Source organism: Tauraco erythrolophus, chromosome 17, assembly GCF_009769465.1.
Source record: "Tauraco erythrolophus isolate bTauEry1 chromosome 17, bTauEry1.pri, whole genome shotgun sequence".
NCBI lineage: Eukaryota > Metazoa > Chordata > Aves > Musophagiformes > Musophagidae > Tauraco > Tauraco erythrolophus.
In genome coordinates this window covers 3,042,583-3,061,554 of record NC_141481.1, presented here as the reverse complement: position 1 = coordinate 3,061,554, position 18,972 = coordinate 3,042,583, and the positions used below count along the sequence as shown (strand labels likewise).

The 18,972-nt window shown below is 38.1% G+C and overlaps 1 protein-coding gene across 1 annotated transcript in view; it reads left to right on the top strand.

Annotated features, from left to right (window-relative positions):
• Positions 1-18,972, top strand: part of GRIN2A (glutamate ionotropic receptor NMDA type subunit 2A) — a 174,004-nt gene that overhangs the window by 88,114 nt on the left and 66,918 nt on the right. Inside the window, exon 2 of the mRNA XM_086622012.1 lies at positions 10,103-10,695. Coding sequence (XP_086478138.1) covers positions 10,103-10,695 — 593 coding nt within the window. The remainder of the gene's footprint in view (positions 1-10,102; positions 10,696-18,972) is intronic.

Here is an 18,972-nt window from a genome sequence, read left to right as displayed (position 1 = left end):
GTACATAAGAGCAGAGGAGCATACTGAGTATTTTGAAACACTTTCTTCTAGAAGAATTTAAAAGCAGCATGCATGCTTTGGTGAAGTTACGATGCTTTTGTGACTTTGCCTTCCAAAGGCAGGTGAGTCAGGTTTGCACCTCTTCTTGTTTTGCACCCAAACTACCTGGGGAACCGAAATGCATATGTCTTCTTGAAGAGATCAGGAATCTTGAATCTCTCATCATCGTCTTCCACTGCTACTTGAATATATCCCACAAATCACTGTTGCCATGGAAAGCGTCTCTGAATGGCTCCTTGAACTCTGTTTAACCTTCCTCTTAAGAGGTTCCCTTTCCATTTGTCTATCTGTCCTCCCCAGCTACCCTCTTGCTGTTGGATTTCTCTCCTCCGTCTGATGGCCCTGAAGCTGACTAGGTCCACAGAGGTGGCTAGTCCTGGCTCAGAAAGGAAAATCACACAGTTACAAGCACACAGTAAAAAAATTAAATCTGCTTCATTTTTCTTTTATTTGGTTAATATTTTATACTCACCATTTGGTGAAAGGGGGCGGAGGGGGAGGTTGTTTGTTGCCTTCATTTTTACTTGTTAAATGTAGATGTATGGAAATGACTTAGTTAATGATTTTCTGGCTTCTCAACCCAAAACAAGTGAGAAGTATTTTAGCATTCAATTGAGACCAAATGTTTTCTGATAAGGAGATGATGTCTTAAGACATTTTTATTGATATTTAATTATGCATATCTTTCTATAGAGTGTATGGCATTTATGTACACATGCAACACATACTATAAGTAATCAGCCTATTTGGCTTGATTCAGCTGCCATCAAATGATAAATTGTTACTGATTCTGGATTTAATGCTGGATTCTTGGCTTTAGCATATTTAAATGTTATTGTGGGTAAGTAATTTCTGATTCTGTTTACAGGATTAAGGAATTTGGATGGTGTTGGTTTTATAGCTCCCAATGGTAAAAACTGTATGAAAATCCTTTCACAAATTTCATTGGTGCATGAGCTGTAAGGAATTTGCTATTGCAGGATTTTCTTGTGCAATACTTGTACTAGATAAGATAGAAAATTTGAACAGAGAATCGTACTTGTCCTCCACCACTCAAAATCCTTGTTCTGAATAACTTTTCCTATAGGTTGGAGGTATCTGATACATATCTACATTACTCTGTGAAGCCATCTTACAGTTAAGTGAAGTGGTTACTGTGTTAGATACCAAATAGCTGGAATGAAAATTTGTCCCAGGAATGAATTATTGCATAGCATTGATTCTTGAAAATATGCATAAGCTATCTAAGCTTATTTTTTGATTCCACAGCAATAGTAGTATAAACACATGAAATCATGCTTAGCTAAAATATTACCATTAACATCACCAAATCTGCATATTTTAATTTAGCAGGTACCCAAAAACATGTCAAGTTAATTGGATTCTAACATATTCTGTGGATGGCTCACAGCAATTTGTGTACATGTTTAAAATTATGGCTAAGGTAGAGCAAAAATTGTTTAGGTTGACTGATTTTGAAAAAAAAAAAAAGAATTATCACAGTGCTGTAAAAAGGTGTTAATAAGAAAAAATGTACTTCTTAAAGCCATTGTGCTTCTTAAAGACTAAAGATATAACCCTTTGGAGCAGTAAAATCTGTAAGACTTAAAGGACTAGAATGAAATTTACTGAAAATTTAAAAATACAAATTAGCATGCTTCACTTTTTATTGAAAAAGGAAGATAAACCGCTGATTTTTCATTTGTTTCTCTTTCTGGAGTTCCTTGGAAATTTTGGAATCTTCCTTTGTGTCAAAAATCTATCTGCCTGTACTTAAACCTGGCTATTGGGGACTCATTTTGGAATTGGATGGTCGAACCCTGTGTACAATGTTGTTTTCAGTAAGCATAGCTGTTAACAGCAGGATTGTTTTCAAGATTTATAATTACAACTAGCTGTCTGCTCCAAGAAATAGTATAACTCACTTTAAACTGAATACTTTGATTTTAGATCCATTGAAGTTCCCCAAATTGTCCATGAATCAAGAGAAGTTCATCCCTGACAGACTTACGGGAGCAGATGTGGTTCAAAGTAAATTAAATAATTGATTTAATAGATAATTCTTTACAGTCACAGACTGAAACTTGAGGAAGGTGAGAAATTCCACATGGCCCAGCATGCTCTTTTGGTAGTAAAATATGTAGTATCTCAATATTGATTCAAACCTGTGAACATTGGTAAATAATGCCCCAGTGGGAATATAGGAGAGTGGGATAGTGGGGATGGATAGTCTGTATACCAAGATTTTTATTTGTTTTCCAAATACCTATCCGGCCCATTTGACTGGTATCCTTTGTTCATCCTATGTCTTTATGGTATTTTATTTCTAGAGGTACTTCCAATGAAATGCCAGTGCTAGAAGAGAAAAGTTATCCAGACTTTTCCTTTCCTTGGACATCTGTGTCTATCCCTGCTGGATTTCCTGAGTCTTGGCCTTTCACCATGCTAACTCATAAGCTCACTGATGCCCTCTGTTAATGTTTTGTATTTCTGTTGCCTGGTGATAAGCTTTCTATGATTCTGCAAAATGAATTTTTGTATTTCTGAAAATAAGTCTAGGCTTTTGTCTTTCCAGCATGCAGATTTTGAAAGTCTTGCAGTAAAATCGTGGTTTGAGTTTGGGTTTCTTTCTACCTCATTTCATAGCATTGTTTCATTGTTTATTTTTCTCATCCAGGTAGGTAGCTTGTACAGAATAGATCGTCATCTGTTTGTTCTAAACTTTTCATGTTGCTGTGGGGAGAACAGGAACAGGACCCCATATTCTTCTAATACTGTCACCACAACTTTGTTGTGATGTATCAAATGTTAATTGCTGACAGATCAATGTTTCCATACAGCAAAAAGTCAGTTACTTTCACTGGTATTGTTGGGGTATCTTCACAGCAATTGTATTCTCTGTCTTTGAAAGGTCATTAACTTTCCTGATTGCTCTCCAATCATTCATAACAACTGTTTGAAGAGTTTTCACTGAAAGGACAGACTCAAGAGCTCTCCATGTGAATTCAGGTGTTCCTTGAGGTGAAAGATGTGCTTCATGGCTAATTTAAAGTCATTTTTCCATGAAAAATGAAGTCTTTTTGGACTCTTCAAGAGACTATTTACTTCCATTGGATTAGTGCTGACTAATTACATGAATAAAGCAGAGGACACTGCTTGTACAAACTGTGAGAAAATCAGACACCTAAATTTAAAAAAACGGCAAAATGTTTATCAGCAGTCATGACAAGGGACATAAGAGAAATCATACTCAGCTATAATCTATGACATAAAATCTGTTCTTCTTGCAAACTAATTGATAATTAGGTCACACACATTTTTCAATATTTATTTTCATGGTAAAATACTTCTAGGAAATGGGAAACTTTTGTAAAAATCTCATCTTCTCCATAAAGGAATAATGCTAACACTTTACACTGATGTACAATACCACATGATCCTGTGTAGGTTAAAGAGTGATTGATATACATTTAAGAAATATTTGAACACACAAATAAAATATGATTTGTCTGAAAATACTCTTTAATTCTCCCTTATCTTCCTTGCAGGCATCAATACTCCTTCTTACATAGTGGGATTCTCTTTCACCCCAAAAGCTGTGCTGTTGTACAGCTCCTCTCTGCCTTTTTGTAGAACCACAATTTTGCCCTTCCTCATGGAAATACTCACAGTGTAAGACGTTTCTGTAATAGTGGAAGTTGAAATTTATCTAGAAAGGAGGCATGTTGTGAATAAACCTTTCAACAAATGACCACACAAAAATCACTTCTGGTTTGCATGAAGCTTTTCAGGATTTTATCAAGTCGAGTCACAGGCTTGTTGATATCATTTCAGCCTTTGAAAATGTTTTTCACATGTGTGTCCTGGTTGAGTAGGAGGTCAGACTGAGACATCACGATTTCTAAGGTCTGAACAATTCATAAATGAAAAAACAGATGTGTTGAAAACCCAGATGGTGCGTTCCAGCCCAGGGAATTGTTCATGAGCTCTGTGGTAAACTAGTCATCTTCCATAATTAAGTTACGTTGTTTCACTGTGATGGCATGTTGGTTTACTCTAATTCATTAGACATGACACTGTATTGTTCAGAGAATGTAAAGGGTCAAAAACCAGTGGACTCTGTGATGATCTGTAGAAACTCTGCTCTCATTCTTTGTATTTGTTTATTTGCTCTTCTGGTGTAGAAAAAATGGTGACACAGCTCAACTCTTGTAGCAGGCCCAGATAAGCCAAGCAGGTAGTATAAAATTGAAGTGATATATTAAAGAAGAAAAAAAAAAAAAAAGAAAACTGAAAAACCCTATCTGTTATCTAGCAAAATTCTTAAGATAAAACCTTGACCTGAAAATATAGAAGCCTCTGCAAAATGAATCCCTGCAGGCTCCCTCTGGAAATGGGAAAGAACATGCTTGATTAAGCTGGTGCTAACCTTTCAAAATCATGTTTCTCTGATATTTATTCCTTGAAATAATAAAAGGGGACATGTCAGATGGTAGAAAGCCATAGTGTACTCCCTTGCTTGCTACTGCCCTTTTCTAGCTTGAGTGTTCCTCTCTCAGAGCAAACTTTTAAAATAAAAAGTAAGGCCTCTGTTCGTCCTTTTTGTTGACCTTTATATGTTTTGTGGCTCTGCATTTGCACCAGTTAAATTACAGAGTAAGAAAATTTCCATCCTTTTTCTAGCTCTGCTAGAAGGCTGTAGTCTTCTCAGTGACAAATCGTGAAACACGTTCACAGGCCCATGTGGGCAGATTTGGAGAACTTAAAAATCTATTGCGTGGCAGCTGCTGGAGCCCACGTGCCCTCGTCTGCAGAGCCCATGCCTCCGGATTGCTGGCACCGCGCTCCAGGCCTTGCTGGACAAGGACAGGAGGACGGGTCAGGCTCCAGGTGGAGTCCAGGGAACAAGTCCGTGTCCGCTGGGGCTGGGCATGGGCAGCAGCAGCAGCAGAGGAACCTGGTGGTGGGCGTCGTGTGGTTTTGCCATGTGTGGGGCCAGAGAGGTGGCAGGTCCTTGGGAAGCCAGGCTTTTCTGCTGTTTGTAATAGTCAGTAAATCATTTCCACCCTCACATGTTGCTCTGCTTTGCCTGAAAGTACATAATTTTGTATAATTTCCCCCAAATTGCTCCCGTGGTGATAATGGGGGCGTTTTCTCTCTGGGCGCCTCAGTGAGATGTTTGTGTTGGGAATTACATGTTCTATACTCTTAACGAATAGAGGCAGGAATTTATTAACTTAAGAGTTTAGAAAGGTATCTTGGGAGGAAAGGTTTTCCTTTCAGCTCCTCCACTTCAGTGTTTGCATTTAGTGAAAGTCTGTACGGTACCACAAAGGAAGTTCGTAGGGCTGAAACCCAGATATTCGGGACAGCTAAACACAATTTGCTTCACGTTTACCTGGGGATCATTACATCAGTTTGAGTAATCCAAGAAAAATGATACCAAGTTAACAGACTGCAAGATAGCTTATTTACCTACATTTGAGATTGATACAAATAATTTCCTTCACTGTATTTTTGATGTGATGCTAAATTATTCAGCCTAAATTCATGACTAATTTCTGGCTTTCCATTTTTTCAGTCTCCATAAAAATGCCAAATAACTACTATAATTTATTAAACAGGAAACAGCTGGCACTGTCTATATAGACCTAGCACCACATGCCTCAAATCTGTTAAAAAATGGAATATCTAAGTTACAGTGGTGTAAAATAGGAGAAAAATAATTTTTACTGGATTTCTGTGGAAGATTCAGCATAAGTAAGAATGAAGTAATTAAGATAACCTTAAAGTCCTACTTGTAGTCACGTCATTATAATCTTATTTCTAGCTGAACAAAATCCTCTGGATTGCTTTTTAAACCGTATTTCATGTTTTTTTCTTCTTGTCATAATGTTGTCTTACTAGCAAAACAACTGTCCTTGACAAGTCTGCCAAGTGGAAAATCGATTCGGTCTTATGTTGACCCCTACTTTGTTCTGGTTTAGCATTTCATTTAATTTAATAAAAGGTGTACTGTTTTAGAGAAATGTTTCTTTCTTTAACTAACCAACTATTGCAGCTTTTCCCCTAGTAGGCATAAACTACTGTCAGGGCTTACCTCAGCTGTTACAGCAGCTGTGAATATGCCCTGCTGATCTCACGGAAAAGCTGGAGCTAGGAAACTAAGATGTCACAAAAATAGCTGAGGATGAGATTTTGAGAGAAATATTCCTGTGATTTGTTGGAATTGGGAAAGTGAAATGTGCAATTCTGACAACAGTGACAGATTTGTGAACTCAATGCACTAATTAAAAAGCAAAATACTCTAATATATTAATCTATGAAATGACAGAGAAAGCTGCTCTGTTTTGTGCAGAAGCATGGGAACGCTGAAGTGCCCTTCTCCTGTAATGATGGAATTTCAAGTTGTGTACAAAATTCAAGAATAACATTAAACAAGAACCAATTGAAGGATTACTTCCTTCTAGTGTGAAACATATGGGGAGATATTTTGCTATAAAGTGTATGTTCATGTGCAAGACAGAAAGAAAGAAAAAGTTTTCCTTTGTTCTTTTCCTTCTCTTTTCATTGATGTTTTTTGTTTACATGGCTGTGGTAGAATCCAGCTAAGAAGCTGGAAGAGATAAATCAAATAAAGCATTACTTAATCATTTCCACAACTACTTCTAACTAATTTTTTTTGCGCATGTCAGTGTAATATCTTGGGATTTTCATGCTTGGAGATTTGTCTTCCGTTGTATAAAAGTTTATTGTATTGGATAAGTGGTACAGCTTCCTCCACCAATAATCTCAATAGATGAGGCCATGAGGAAAGAAAAAGTATGTATTTCTGATGTGCATTTAAAGCACCTCCCATATTACGTATGTATTCTTACTTCAGCAATGACTTAGACAGATGTCTTGATAGATGACAAGATGACAGTTAAATGAAAATAACTGAATAATTTTGGTTTTTTGCAAACATCACTTTAATGATTTTAGGTTTTGCTTTTAAAGATAGAAAAATAGAACTTAAATTCTCTGTGTATAACATAATACTAGGTCTGTATAAATCAAAGGAATAATAATGATGATCTTCAGGAAGAATTTGAAGCTTTAAAATCCCCAAAATGAACAGTTCTGTAGATGTTTAAGGATACAATAGTTGGATCCCATATAGTTTTATTTATTTATTTGCTGTTTCTTCACTAGACTTTCTTTTATTTTTTCCACTAAACTTAATGGATAACATGTCCTTGAATATTCTCCTTATAGGCATTTAAATATCTGCTGAAGTTCCTGAGGCTGCAATTTGCTTGTAATCTTCCATCTGTTTCAAATTCATTGTAAACACATACAATCAGATCTTCAGTTCTATAAAAGCATCGCATGAAGTCAGTGGAGTTACACAGAATTTCTTCAGCTGAGAATCTTGCTTGTGATATTTGTATCTCCACTTTTCCTGAACCCAAACTTGTTTTCACCATATAATTACATTTTTTCACCATTCTGATCACAATTTGGTATTAATTGCCTGATTTTGACTAAAGTTCACATTCACAGTTATGTGAAAAGGATTAATGTAATATGAGTGTGAACTTTACAAAAATGCTTACTCAAAACTCCTTTCATGAACTATTTTTCTAACAAAATGTTTACAAAAGGAAAGGATTTATTTTTAGTACTTTTGTTGTGTTGTCAGACTCCTGTAATGGTGACACAGGCTGTTGTGCACAAGACTGTTGTTCGTGGCCAGGGAAGATGACAAGGACGGCTCTAGGTTAAAAATTTGTATTTACTAGTTAGAAAGGTCAAACTTGGAAATGTCCATGTGCGTTGCTTCTTGCCCTCAAAGACTTAATCTTCAGTTGCCTTACTGGATAAGTTCCTTGTGACGCACAAGGGACCAAAGTGTATGTATTGTTTGAAAGAATTATTTTACCGCCTTAGTAGCCATAAACCATATCTAGAAATGGGGTAGAGTGAGAGGATATGATGGAAATAATTTATTTAATTTACTGTAAATTGTTTTACTTATTTTAACTGTTATTTAGCATAATCTGAAGTAAAAACCAGAGTAAGGTAAGAGCTGGAGAAGAAAGCTGAGGTGATTGACTTTACATTACAGTATTTTTTATGTTCAATTAGGAAGCTACTGCAAACTTAGATTCACAGCATTGTATCCAGATATCTAATTTACTTTGTAATAGTAAATCAGTAGTTAAGCCATTAAATGCTGACTCCGATCAGATTTTCTGTGTGCTGAATTTCTTTAGCTATAAGATTCCGCAGATGAAAAGCTTGTTTATTTGTTTATTTTTAAGTATAGAGTGCAGGTCACTAGGAAATAGCTCCTAGAAACGCTCAGCAATCAAATCTTCCTAATTCAGTTCTCCCAAATATATTTTATAACATCTGTAATTAACCTAAAACTACTGCAAATCTGGCACTTTGAGGTACCAAAGAAGCCATGGCAGATGATTCATTACCACCAGTACTGTGTACTTTCTACCTTCAATATTAGTCTTTATGGTCTGACACAAGTTGTAAGACCTTCATTCCTGTCAAGCTATATAAAATCCCGGTGTCAGGTTCTTAACACTTGGAATGTAATAACACTCCTCATCTTCCACTAAAAAAAAAATTAGACACTCAGTTTGCTCTGAATAGATTTCCATAGATAAAATACAGAACTTGTAGAGCTGAGTTACTGTTCTCGCTAATAATTGTATGTTTAACACCAACTTGCTATGAAACCTGAGTCAATTAATCTGTTTCTGTTCCCCACAAGTGTAAAATAGGATAGCAGTTCACAATCACATTCATAAAACTCTTTAAATTAAAACCACCGTGTGTGTCTTTCCTGTAAAGGCTGCATAAGAAATCTTGAATGGTTAATGTCTTATTTTTAAATCATAAGCTTTTCTTTCAGCAGGAGTTCATGCTTTCTGTATCTGAAAATGAGGAATATAAGTTGCCACTACTGATGAGGAATAAATACTGAAGTGAAATGAAAGTAAAGAATTATATAGCTTCCTGTGTATAGTTTTTGGTACTCTAATAATTGTGCTGTATATACAGCTAGAATTTAAAATTCAAAATAGAATTTAGATCTTACAGCAACCTGGTAAAACTACACCAATGAAAATGTTTGTAAATTTAGTACCAACAAAGCATATTATTGTGTCGCCTGTTTCTGATAGATGTTAAAATAAGAGGTACCTGCCCTTATGCTGTATAAAATGGTATGAATACTGTAAAAGCCTAAGACAAATATTAGAAACAAGTCTAGCAAACTGGCAGAAGAGCTGATTCAGGCAATGCAGCTGCTAGTCACAGACTATGAGGCCATTGTTTGAATGTAAGGCCATTTCAGTCCTTTAAGTAGGACATCAGCAGCTTGCTGACTGTCCCTGGAGTCCCATCCTGTTAATTCTACATCAGGTGTCAACGGACCATGTGCTCCGAACGGAGCATGATCGGTAGTGAGCCCACGATCAGTAGTGAACTCAGTATGTAGGGACAATAAATCTACTTCTGCAGAGTTTCACAGCTTCCCCCAAGGCCCAATGAACCTGTGGAAATGAAGTATCCCTCAGACATTAGGTCTGGAAGTACAGAGCTTCTTCATTTATATACAGAATGTGCATTGCAATTTATTTGTATTGTAACTAAAACTAGGTATGGATTTATTGGGTCACATTCTTAATAGGTTTGATGAATCTAAAGCTACTTGCTAGAGATGAGTTAACAGTGGGTGGCTGTCTCTAGGGAGCTTCCTCAGTGAGTGCTGATTTGAGTAGCTGTCTTCAAGTGATCAAGCACTCAGAAATTTCCTACGTAAATATCTGTTTGTTACTTTTTAGCAAATATTTTAATTAGCTGTGGTACTTTCCTACAATCAGTGTTGCTTGTTAATCACGAATATGATAAGGATGTTATTCGAATGCAATGAAAATTTGGTAGTCATGGTGGACCAAAGAGATCAGAAGAATTAGAGATTCTATTCCCTACAGACTTGTACAAAATTAGTAATCTTTCACTGTTTTTGATATTCTAGGATGTGATGTCCACATTCTTCCAGTTTGGGGCTTCCATCCAGCAAGAAGCCATCGTCATGCTGAAAATCATGCAGGATTATGACTGGCATGTGTTTTCTCTGGTGACCACCACCTTTCCTGGATATCGAGACTTCATCAATGTCATTAAGACCACAGTGGAAAATAGTTTTGTGGGCTGGGACATGCAGAACGTCATCATACTTGATACAGCCTTTGGAGATGCCAAGACCCAAATTCAGCTGAAGAAAATTCATTCATCTGTCATTCTGCTATATTGTTCCAAGGATGAAGCTGTCTACATACTGGATGAGGCTCGTTCCCTGGGCCTTACTGGTTATGATTTCTTTTGGATAGTTCCCAGCCTGGTTAGTGGTAACACAGAAATCACTCCCAAGGAGTTTCCTTCAGGACTCATTTCAGCATCTTATGATGAATGGGACTACAGTTTAGAAGCTCGGGTACGGGATGGCCTTGGGATTATTGCCACTGCTGCATCAGCCATGCTGGAAAAATACTCCTTCATTCCTGAAGCAAAAACTAGCTGCTATGGACAACTGGAGAAAAATGACCGGCCATCTCATACCTTGCACAAGTAAGGCTTATTGCTTTGGGTTTTTTTCCCTGCATAACCTTGGTAATTTTCTGTTTTATTGCCATTATGTGTTTCTTGAAGGAGAATACTGGTTTTTGTTAATCCCATCATGTGCTTTTTAAGCAATGATTTTTAGATATTCCAAGGGAACATACAAGAGGACTTGCTGCACTGGTAACTGGAAATAGAAATGATGTTATATGCTATGGAGAATAAATACTACTCTGGATCTGGTTATAAGATGACTGATATTGGTCTTAGAGGGTATGAGGCTGAGTTAATAAAATCGTGCCGTTGTTCACTTCAACCATGAGGTAAAATTGCCAAAACGTTCTGAAGGCCATGCCTGAATCATTTGCATCGACAGGAACCTGCTAATGTTTTAGAAAACAGGAGATGTGCAGCATTAAAGGGATGTCCCTGGAAATTATAGAAGTATTAGAAGCTGCCTAACCAATCATCTAATAACTGAAATCTGTTACTTCTGCGTGTTAGGATTTTATTTTTGTCACCTGTACAAGAATAACTCTAAAAATTAATCTGCATTACTCTAAGTTGCTATGGATGTTTTCTCAAAACAGTTTGTCATATAGGAACTGCCAAGGTTTAAATCAGGATTTTCTGGCTTTTGGTTTTTTTTGCGCCTTTTAATTATCTCTTTTAGACATGGAACTCCTGATTACTTCTATCCAAAATGTTGCATAATACATGCCACACAGTAATATATTTCTTTATCTGTTTTGTGAGGGGAAGTAAAGGGAATCTTGTATGTTTTTTGGTAGCTCTTTACAGTATCTCATATGGAAGCTACTAAGTAGTATTTGTGAAACTTGTTCTGACCAAATATTGCAGATTAAGCGCTTTCTACAGAAAAACAGGATGGAATTGGCACAAGAAGCAAAGTCAGTGTTGATTTCATATAGGAGACTGTAGAACATTTTTAATCTTGTGAGATATATGTGCATGTTTAGATGAGGGGCTGATTGCCATATGATGTCCTGGAACAGTTACTGTTTTCCATAAAAATAGCATCTTTGTGCACAGCATTCTTCAGAAGCTCTCTTAAAAGCCAAATACTGCTAAGTGAATGGATTTTAACATTTCATGCATGTATTTTATAAACAATGTGACCAAAGTTCAGAAACGTGCACAGTTCTCCTTAGAGAGGACTTGCCTTTAGTATGACACTGATTTTTTTTGATCTCCCCTTTCCTAGTTCTAAGCCTCTGCCTCTAAAACTGCAAATTTACCAGAGGTGGTGTAGAAAATCTGTGATTCTTTTCCTGCTGCCCCAGTTGTCCCTGGGGAGTGACAGGAGGCAGCACTGGGGTGACTCTCCGGTCCAGCATGGCTCTGGGAAAGCCATCGCCCTGTCATCCGTGTCAGGGCAGAGCTGCTGGAAGGCACTACCGGGACGACTGTCCTACCCGCACCCAGTGTGTGATCCACACCAAATTCTGAGCCTTAACAGTGGGATCTGTACAAACAGAAAAGTTCACTACTAATATTTGAACACCAGTTTCTGTGGAGTTAAATTGTATTCTGTCAGAAGCGTTGGTGTTTAAAATATTGTGGCTCAATTGGATGGGCCACAAAAACTCGAACCTGTTTTGAAAAGGACTCCTACCTCATTGTTTTGATAATACACTAGTGTACACTTGAATTAGGTATTCAGTCTTCAGCATAAGTTGTCTTTCTTCAGACAATCATTTTTTTTCTCATTAAATCTGTATGACTACAGGAATAGGGCTTGTGAGTGTTAGGGCAGTGAGATTAGACTTCATCAGGAGATTCTGCAGCGTGCAGTGCATGATGCACATAGAAATTATTAATAGGAGAAGTTGTAATGTAGTGCACTGTGGTTAATAAAGTCACACTGCTCTATGAAGTGAGAAAATATTTTCTGTATCAGAGATTCTTTGAGCTTCTCCAACACCACAAGAACAAGAAGCAGGCTGTTTTTAATTTAGAAATGTCAGAATTACACTAAAATGAATAAACTTTAAATAGTCCTTCTTATGTAATAACTCCCCAAGACTATTCTTGTCACATATAATCTGCAAGAAAAGCAAGTATATACAAGCGTTTAGCAGTGCTAAGTAATCTCTGGGAGCTGACCAGTTTCTCCACGCCAAGGTGAATTACGTAAATTCATTGTACTTTCTTATCCTCATCACTAAATTGTAGCTTTCTTCCTTACATGACCAATGCCTAAATTGGGGTTTTATTCTGAAATGGAATCTTCACAGTTTCAGGTCACAGATAGTGCAGCTTTGTATTTTAAACTACAAGATGCTTTATTAAAGAGCTAACTTGAACAAAGGATTTTGGAGCATCCTCACAATGAAAAGGGCCAAAGTAATTATAAACAGATTATGGACCTGGAATCTACTGTACTGTGCCTCCCTGTTTGTGCTGGAAATCAATGTTGGAGAAGTAGGATTGCACAAAGGGACACTGCTTGCGAGCTCAGGAGCAGAGAACTCAGTGGAAAGCAGGGAAGAGGTTCTGGAAGATGGTGCTTGAGCAGAATCAAGCTCAAGCATAGAGAAAAAACCCATGATTTTTAAACTCCATCTATTATAATGACAGTCTAAATCAGCTTTAAACCCCATATAGTATTCTAAGGCTAGACATCATAGCTAATTTGCTTGCAAATGGAGGTTGGTAATGCTTTATGTGTGACTTCCCGCATCTAGATAGTGATTTTCATCTCCATTTTTGAAGAAATTCTATGTAAAGAAAGCCATGAAGTAAAAGCTCCTCCTCCCTCTTTCTTAAATCCTTTGAGTATTAAATTGCTTTGAAAATATATATGTTTTGAAGCATACAATTTATCCTTCCCTTGTCACTGTGATTTTAAGATGCTTTTATTGGCTTTCTGGACCCGAAAAAAAATGAGGTTTGCTTTAGTTTTTGAAATGATTTGATCAATGTTCATTTCTGATACACATGGGAAAACTAGTTTTTCCCTATGAATAAAAGATTTAAAATAAAACACAGGGATCATTTTCAATGCATTGGAAACCATACACACATATATAAATGTATTGATTCAGATCGTCTTTTTCCATCTGTGTAGGACCCAGCATTTCCCCAGACAGAAAAATACAATTATGTGAAATACTGGCACTAGCGCAGCAGGATAGATAGAATTACCAGCTCGTTAATGCAACATCGGTTGAACAAATGCTTGCTCTCTCTCAAAAAAAGGAAACCATGTAAGCAAACAAACAGCAAAACAAAATAACCCTGCCAGTCGTCATGGAAAACGCTGCAGCTTTGTGAATAGAAATGCATCTACTTTGCCTAGAAGAGTATTCATGTTGTGCGTAAAAGTCATAACCCTGAGAGACACATTTCACAACATTTCCAACCACTCTGATCCGTACCGTGATGGATGGGGATGACAAAGCTGGTGCTCTGTTGCCATTACCCTGAAAAGCAAAATGTTGTCTATCCGTAGATAGTCAGGCGTTCACCACGTGGTGTCTACATTTAGTTACATTCAGTTTCAAAATACAACCAAATAATATGCAGAATTTAGAGACTCATCTTACTTTCAGTAGTGAAGGTGTAGGGCTAGAAAGCTGTCCAAACTGCTCTGGGCAGGCTGTCCCTTCACAGCCTTCCCAAGCAGAGTTTCCTTTATTCGTCATCACTGAGCCAGGGAGCAGGAGCAACGTGAAGTCCAAAGCACCAGGTACAAATGCATTAGTCGATCCTGCCCCGAGTCACCCTACTTTAAAACTTCAGGAACTCAGCGGGAGCAGTGTTTTGAAATGTGCTACCCAACGTTGCTCTCCTTCCATGGACAACCACACTGCACCTTTTCTTGTCCCTGCTGTTGTGCAGCTGTTGGCTTACAGCATGGCTACGACACAGTGTCTTCTTCAGAGGACAAGGGTGCGCTGTCTTTCTAGTTCTGATATTCATTCATCAACTTTAATGTTTTGATTCCAGCTTTTAGCAATGACAGATAAATTTTCTTCTTTTTCTTTTGAGCAAAATTAAGGCTTAAATGGACACAATGGTTTGATGAATAATCCAGCAAATCTGTTTAATCTTTTCCTGCGTACAGATCAACAGCCAATTTACAGAGGATTTGTTCATTTAAGTTCTGTCAAAAGAAAAGAAATATAATAATTTCTGAAAAAAAAATATCCTCTGCTTTATTGTATGATTAAAGATGCATTGTTATTTAACTAATTATATATGAAGCAAAATGCTTTTTCATTAGTAGCATACTTGCTGTGCAGAAAACCAAATGTTATTTACATTCATCTAAGACTCTCCAGGATATTTTGTTTGCCTTTCACATTTTGTGATCCCACTTGCAGTTTTATTAGAGCCACTGTGTGCTCACAGGAGTGCATTGCACGCAGGGTGATGATCTGAGACTGTGCACCAAAGTTTCAGTAGTCACATACATTCCTTATGTGTTCTGAGGGGAAGCAGCTAATTTGAGTATATTTCAAATTTAGTACTTCATTTTTGGTGACTTTAAAGCTTGAAGAAGTTTGCACGCTGCTAGATTTGCTCGTTCTTCTCCTTCGCTACTGTGAATGCTGCTCTACGGAAACTAGTCCAAACGAGGATGATGCACCCAAATGGCTGAAGGCATGGACCGAGCTGTGAGCCTTCATGGAGCGCTGATAACAACTAATTTCAGACATCCTGAATGATGAGAAATTATTATTGTCAGCATGAAAAAATGAATGAGAAAAGATACTCATGAAAAGATTTGGTCAATGGCAGGATCCTGCTTAGCCTCGTTCATTTGTGTGGGGATGCTTTCTGATCAGAAGACCGAGTAGCAGATTATTGTAGCAATTGGATTGATACACAGGGATACTCTAAGTCTAATTTACTGCTGATGAGCAGATTTTAAATAGTAACAACTAGATATTTGCACTTGTTTAAATTCATGTGCTATAATCACCCTCTTCTATAGTATGAGGGCATTTTCCATATAGTTGCATTAAACAGCAGGAACTGAATTGATGAAACTGTTGTCACATTCCTCCGAAAGTAAAACTAAACTTCACTGGCAACAAAAGAGGAAAATGCTCCACCCAGAGATCCTGATGTGGTGCTGGTTTACTGACAGAGTGATTCAAGAAATTATGGAAAATCTGTATCAGATTTTTTTCCCAGGTTACGTCAGTTTAGGAAGCAGAAGGTACCAAACAGTTACCAGATTAGGAGCTTTTAGAACATTTCCCCCTTTTTGTGGTGCTTACTAACATTTTAAAACAAGAGAACAAGCATGGCTGCTGTTCTGGAGTTGAGCAGAGCCAGCCTTCAGGGCTGAAAGCAGGCTTTGAAATTCAAAATGTAAGTGAAGGTTCCTGGAGACGGAGCAGGCACTATCCCCTCACAGGAAGCCAGGCAGGCTTCCCAGGAAGGAGTTTGGGATGCTTCTGAGGTGGTGCAGCAAAATGTAACTGTATTAGGGCTTTTTATGAAACGCTATTGCCAACAATAACATTAACTCACTAAACCTTCTAGTGTTTAGTCACACTGGTCAGTGGCACCCTCCCAGGGCCCTTTCTAAGTTAGCTCCCTCCCCGTGCCCCCCTTTCGTAACAGCTCCCCAAGAGCTTTGTTGCTTGTCTGGCAGAATTGGGGCAAAATGACTTTTCCAGACCTAGTGGCAGCTAATGCTTTAAGGAGCAGCTGGCAGGAGGTACAAGTAGTTGGCGTGCCATTGCTTCTTCACAGTCACTGAGCATATTGTTCCCAAAATTTTATTCATCCATGCTGGCTCAAGGCCTAGGGAGATACAGCTCCAAAGCAGAGTATCGTCCTGGAGTTATATTAAGGAGAGCGAGGGCTGCAGGAAGTGGAGGAGGAGGCACGAAGAGGAAGAAGAGGGTCTTTGCATCACTGTGAATGATTTGAATTTAGAAAAATAAAATCCTTCATAGCCTAAGCTATAAAATTGTCTTTGAAAAAGCTTCACTGTTTGAAAAATGCATCGCTACCTTGTTTAATAGTGATCTATTTCAAACCTATTTCTATATGTACTTCAGACTACACATTATATATTCTACATTCAGTGTTTCTTGATTTAATTTTATATGTGTTTAGGAAATCTGTTTCTTAGTGATATGTAATTTGTCTTGGGGTTTCTATTGATAAGTATCTTTCAAATTTCACAGTAGAATCATAGTAAGGAGGTTCAGCAGTTCAGAACCTCAAAAAGGTAAAGAAGAAAAGACAAAATTTGGATTCAGTCCTGTTTTTTTTAGGTATGATGCTGGGCGAATGCCAAGCCCAGACAGGCTGGCTGTCTAGATTATTAAAATGGTTGGTTCATACTATTTGGAGGAAAGAGAAATATCACCAGATGACACATTGGTTGTCAGGCATTTCATTTGCTTTAAATCTCAGTTTGGAAATTCCTTCTTTGGGAGAGGAGGGGGAGAGTTTATTTTATGAAACCTCTATTTCCCTGAGTCTCTGCTGTTTCTCTTCACTGCCTGTGGTTGTCACAGATTTGAAAAACTGTCCCATGGGGAAGAAGGCACTAAATAAAAAATGGTAGTCCCCAGTGATGGCACCTGAGGAATTTATCAAGTTTGATTACCTGATCTGGGCTGCAGGATGAGGGCAGGAAATGTGGGTCTGAACTCGTGCAGGGAGAAGTCCTGTGGCTTTCTGCTCCCTGCAGCTATCAGGCCACGTGCTTTATTTTACGGGTCTAGTAACCAAGTTCTCTTCTTTGGAGGTAGCTTAGGAGTGATAAGTTTTCATTAATGCCGCTGCCTTACCTGTTTTGTTTTTCCCAGCCAGTGATCTGTTTGGGAGCTGGATATTAGATGGATTTCACACTAATTGTAATCCAGCCTGTTATCCCAGGGCTGACTCTATTCCTGAGCCTGATAAGTCCTGACTTTCTACTTTTGAAAGTCTGAATCTGTAAAAAATTATCATTACAAAACAAAAAAGGAAGGAGCAAATATCAGAGCTACGAAAAGAAAGGGCATGTGAGACAGTCTGCGCTTCCTGTCTCTGAACTTGCTTCTAAATCCACAGGATGTTTGCTGAGGGTGCTTGCACAAGCCGTTCGGTTTCTAAAGGTGTAATTCCCGTGTGGTGTGTAACCCTCTGTCATGCAGCCCCCCGGCCAGCTCTCCCCCTACACCCCACTGCCCTTCATGGGTGCCCCGGGATGCCCCTGGTGCTTTGCCGGGCTGGAGCTTGGAGCAGTTTCTCCTGTAATCACAGTCGCACCTGCCGGAGTGAAGGTTTTGAAGGTAACCCTGGGAATTCAACACGCTTCCCTCCCCCCCATCTAGCAATTTATTTATTGGTAGATTCTGTGTTATGAAAAGAGGTTAGTGAAGAAGGCTTACATCTTGGCAGGGGAGAAAGCAAAGGATCCTTTCTGTAGGAAAGGAAGCTGCTGTTACACATTGTGTTCAGGTACACAACTTGATCCTAGCACAGGCAGTTTCACATTCATATTTCAGTGGAAAGAAAATAAACATGAAGTAGACAAAAATGGAGAAAACATCAAAACACAGTTTGGAGTGGAGAAGAAATTTTTTTACTGTATTACTTTTGGTGAGACTTTTTTTAGTCATAGGTATAATAATTATCACAACTCCACTGTATGCATTTATTTTAAAGAGATCTATTAATTTAAACATTTTAATTTATTGCATTGTTCTAAGGACATCTTGGGTCAGTGTAGGTACATGCATACAATTGCTGACTTTTAGAATTCAGGTCTTTTCTAGGTGCCCTAAATTTTTACAAATTTATAAAAATATTTTCTTTTGTATGACATCTTTTTCATGCTGTGATCCTTGCATCTTTCTAGAAAAAATATTTCAGTTTTATTTTAAGCATATGTAGACCTGCCTGGCCTCAGCAAGCACAGGGTGCTGCTGCTTCAATGCACACACGAGTTTTATCCTGTCTACAGCAGCCCTTCCTCCTCTCTGTGCAATGCTTTTGAGGGATGGTTCCTGATTGTATTCCGTATTTTTTACTTATTTCTAGTCCCATGAATCTCAAAAATCTGCATTTTCCGTACCTTCTTGCCAGGGTTTCCCCTCACATTTGCTTTCCCTTGGAGAAGCCAGTTGATTCAGTGACTGATTCACATGCTCTTGCCCATGGCAAAAGTTACCCTGAAAAGCAGAAACACGGGGCTAGGTCTCTTGGCTCACTACTCTTCATGAGTCATCAGGAGTAAGCTCAGCTTGCTCTAAGGGAGAAATAAATTGTAAAGTAGTGCTGCAGGATCTTCTGAGACACAGGTGG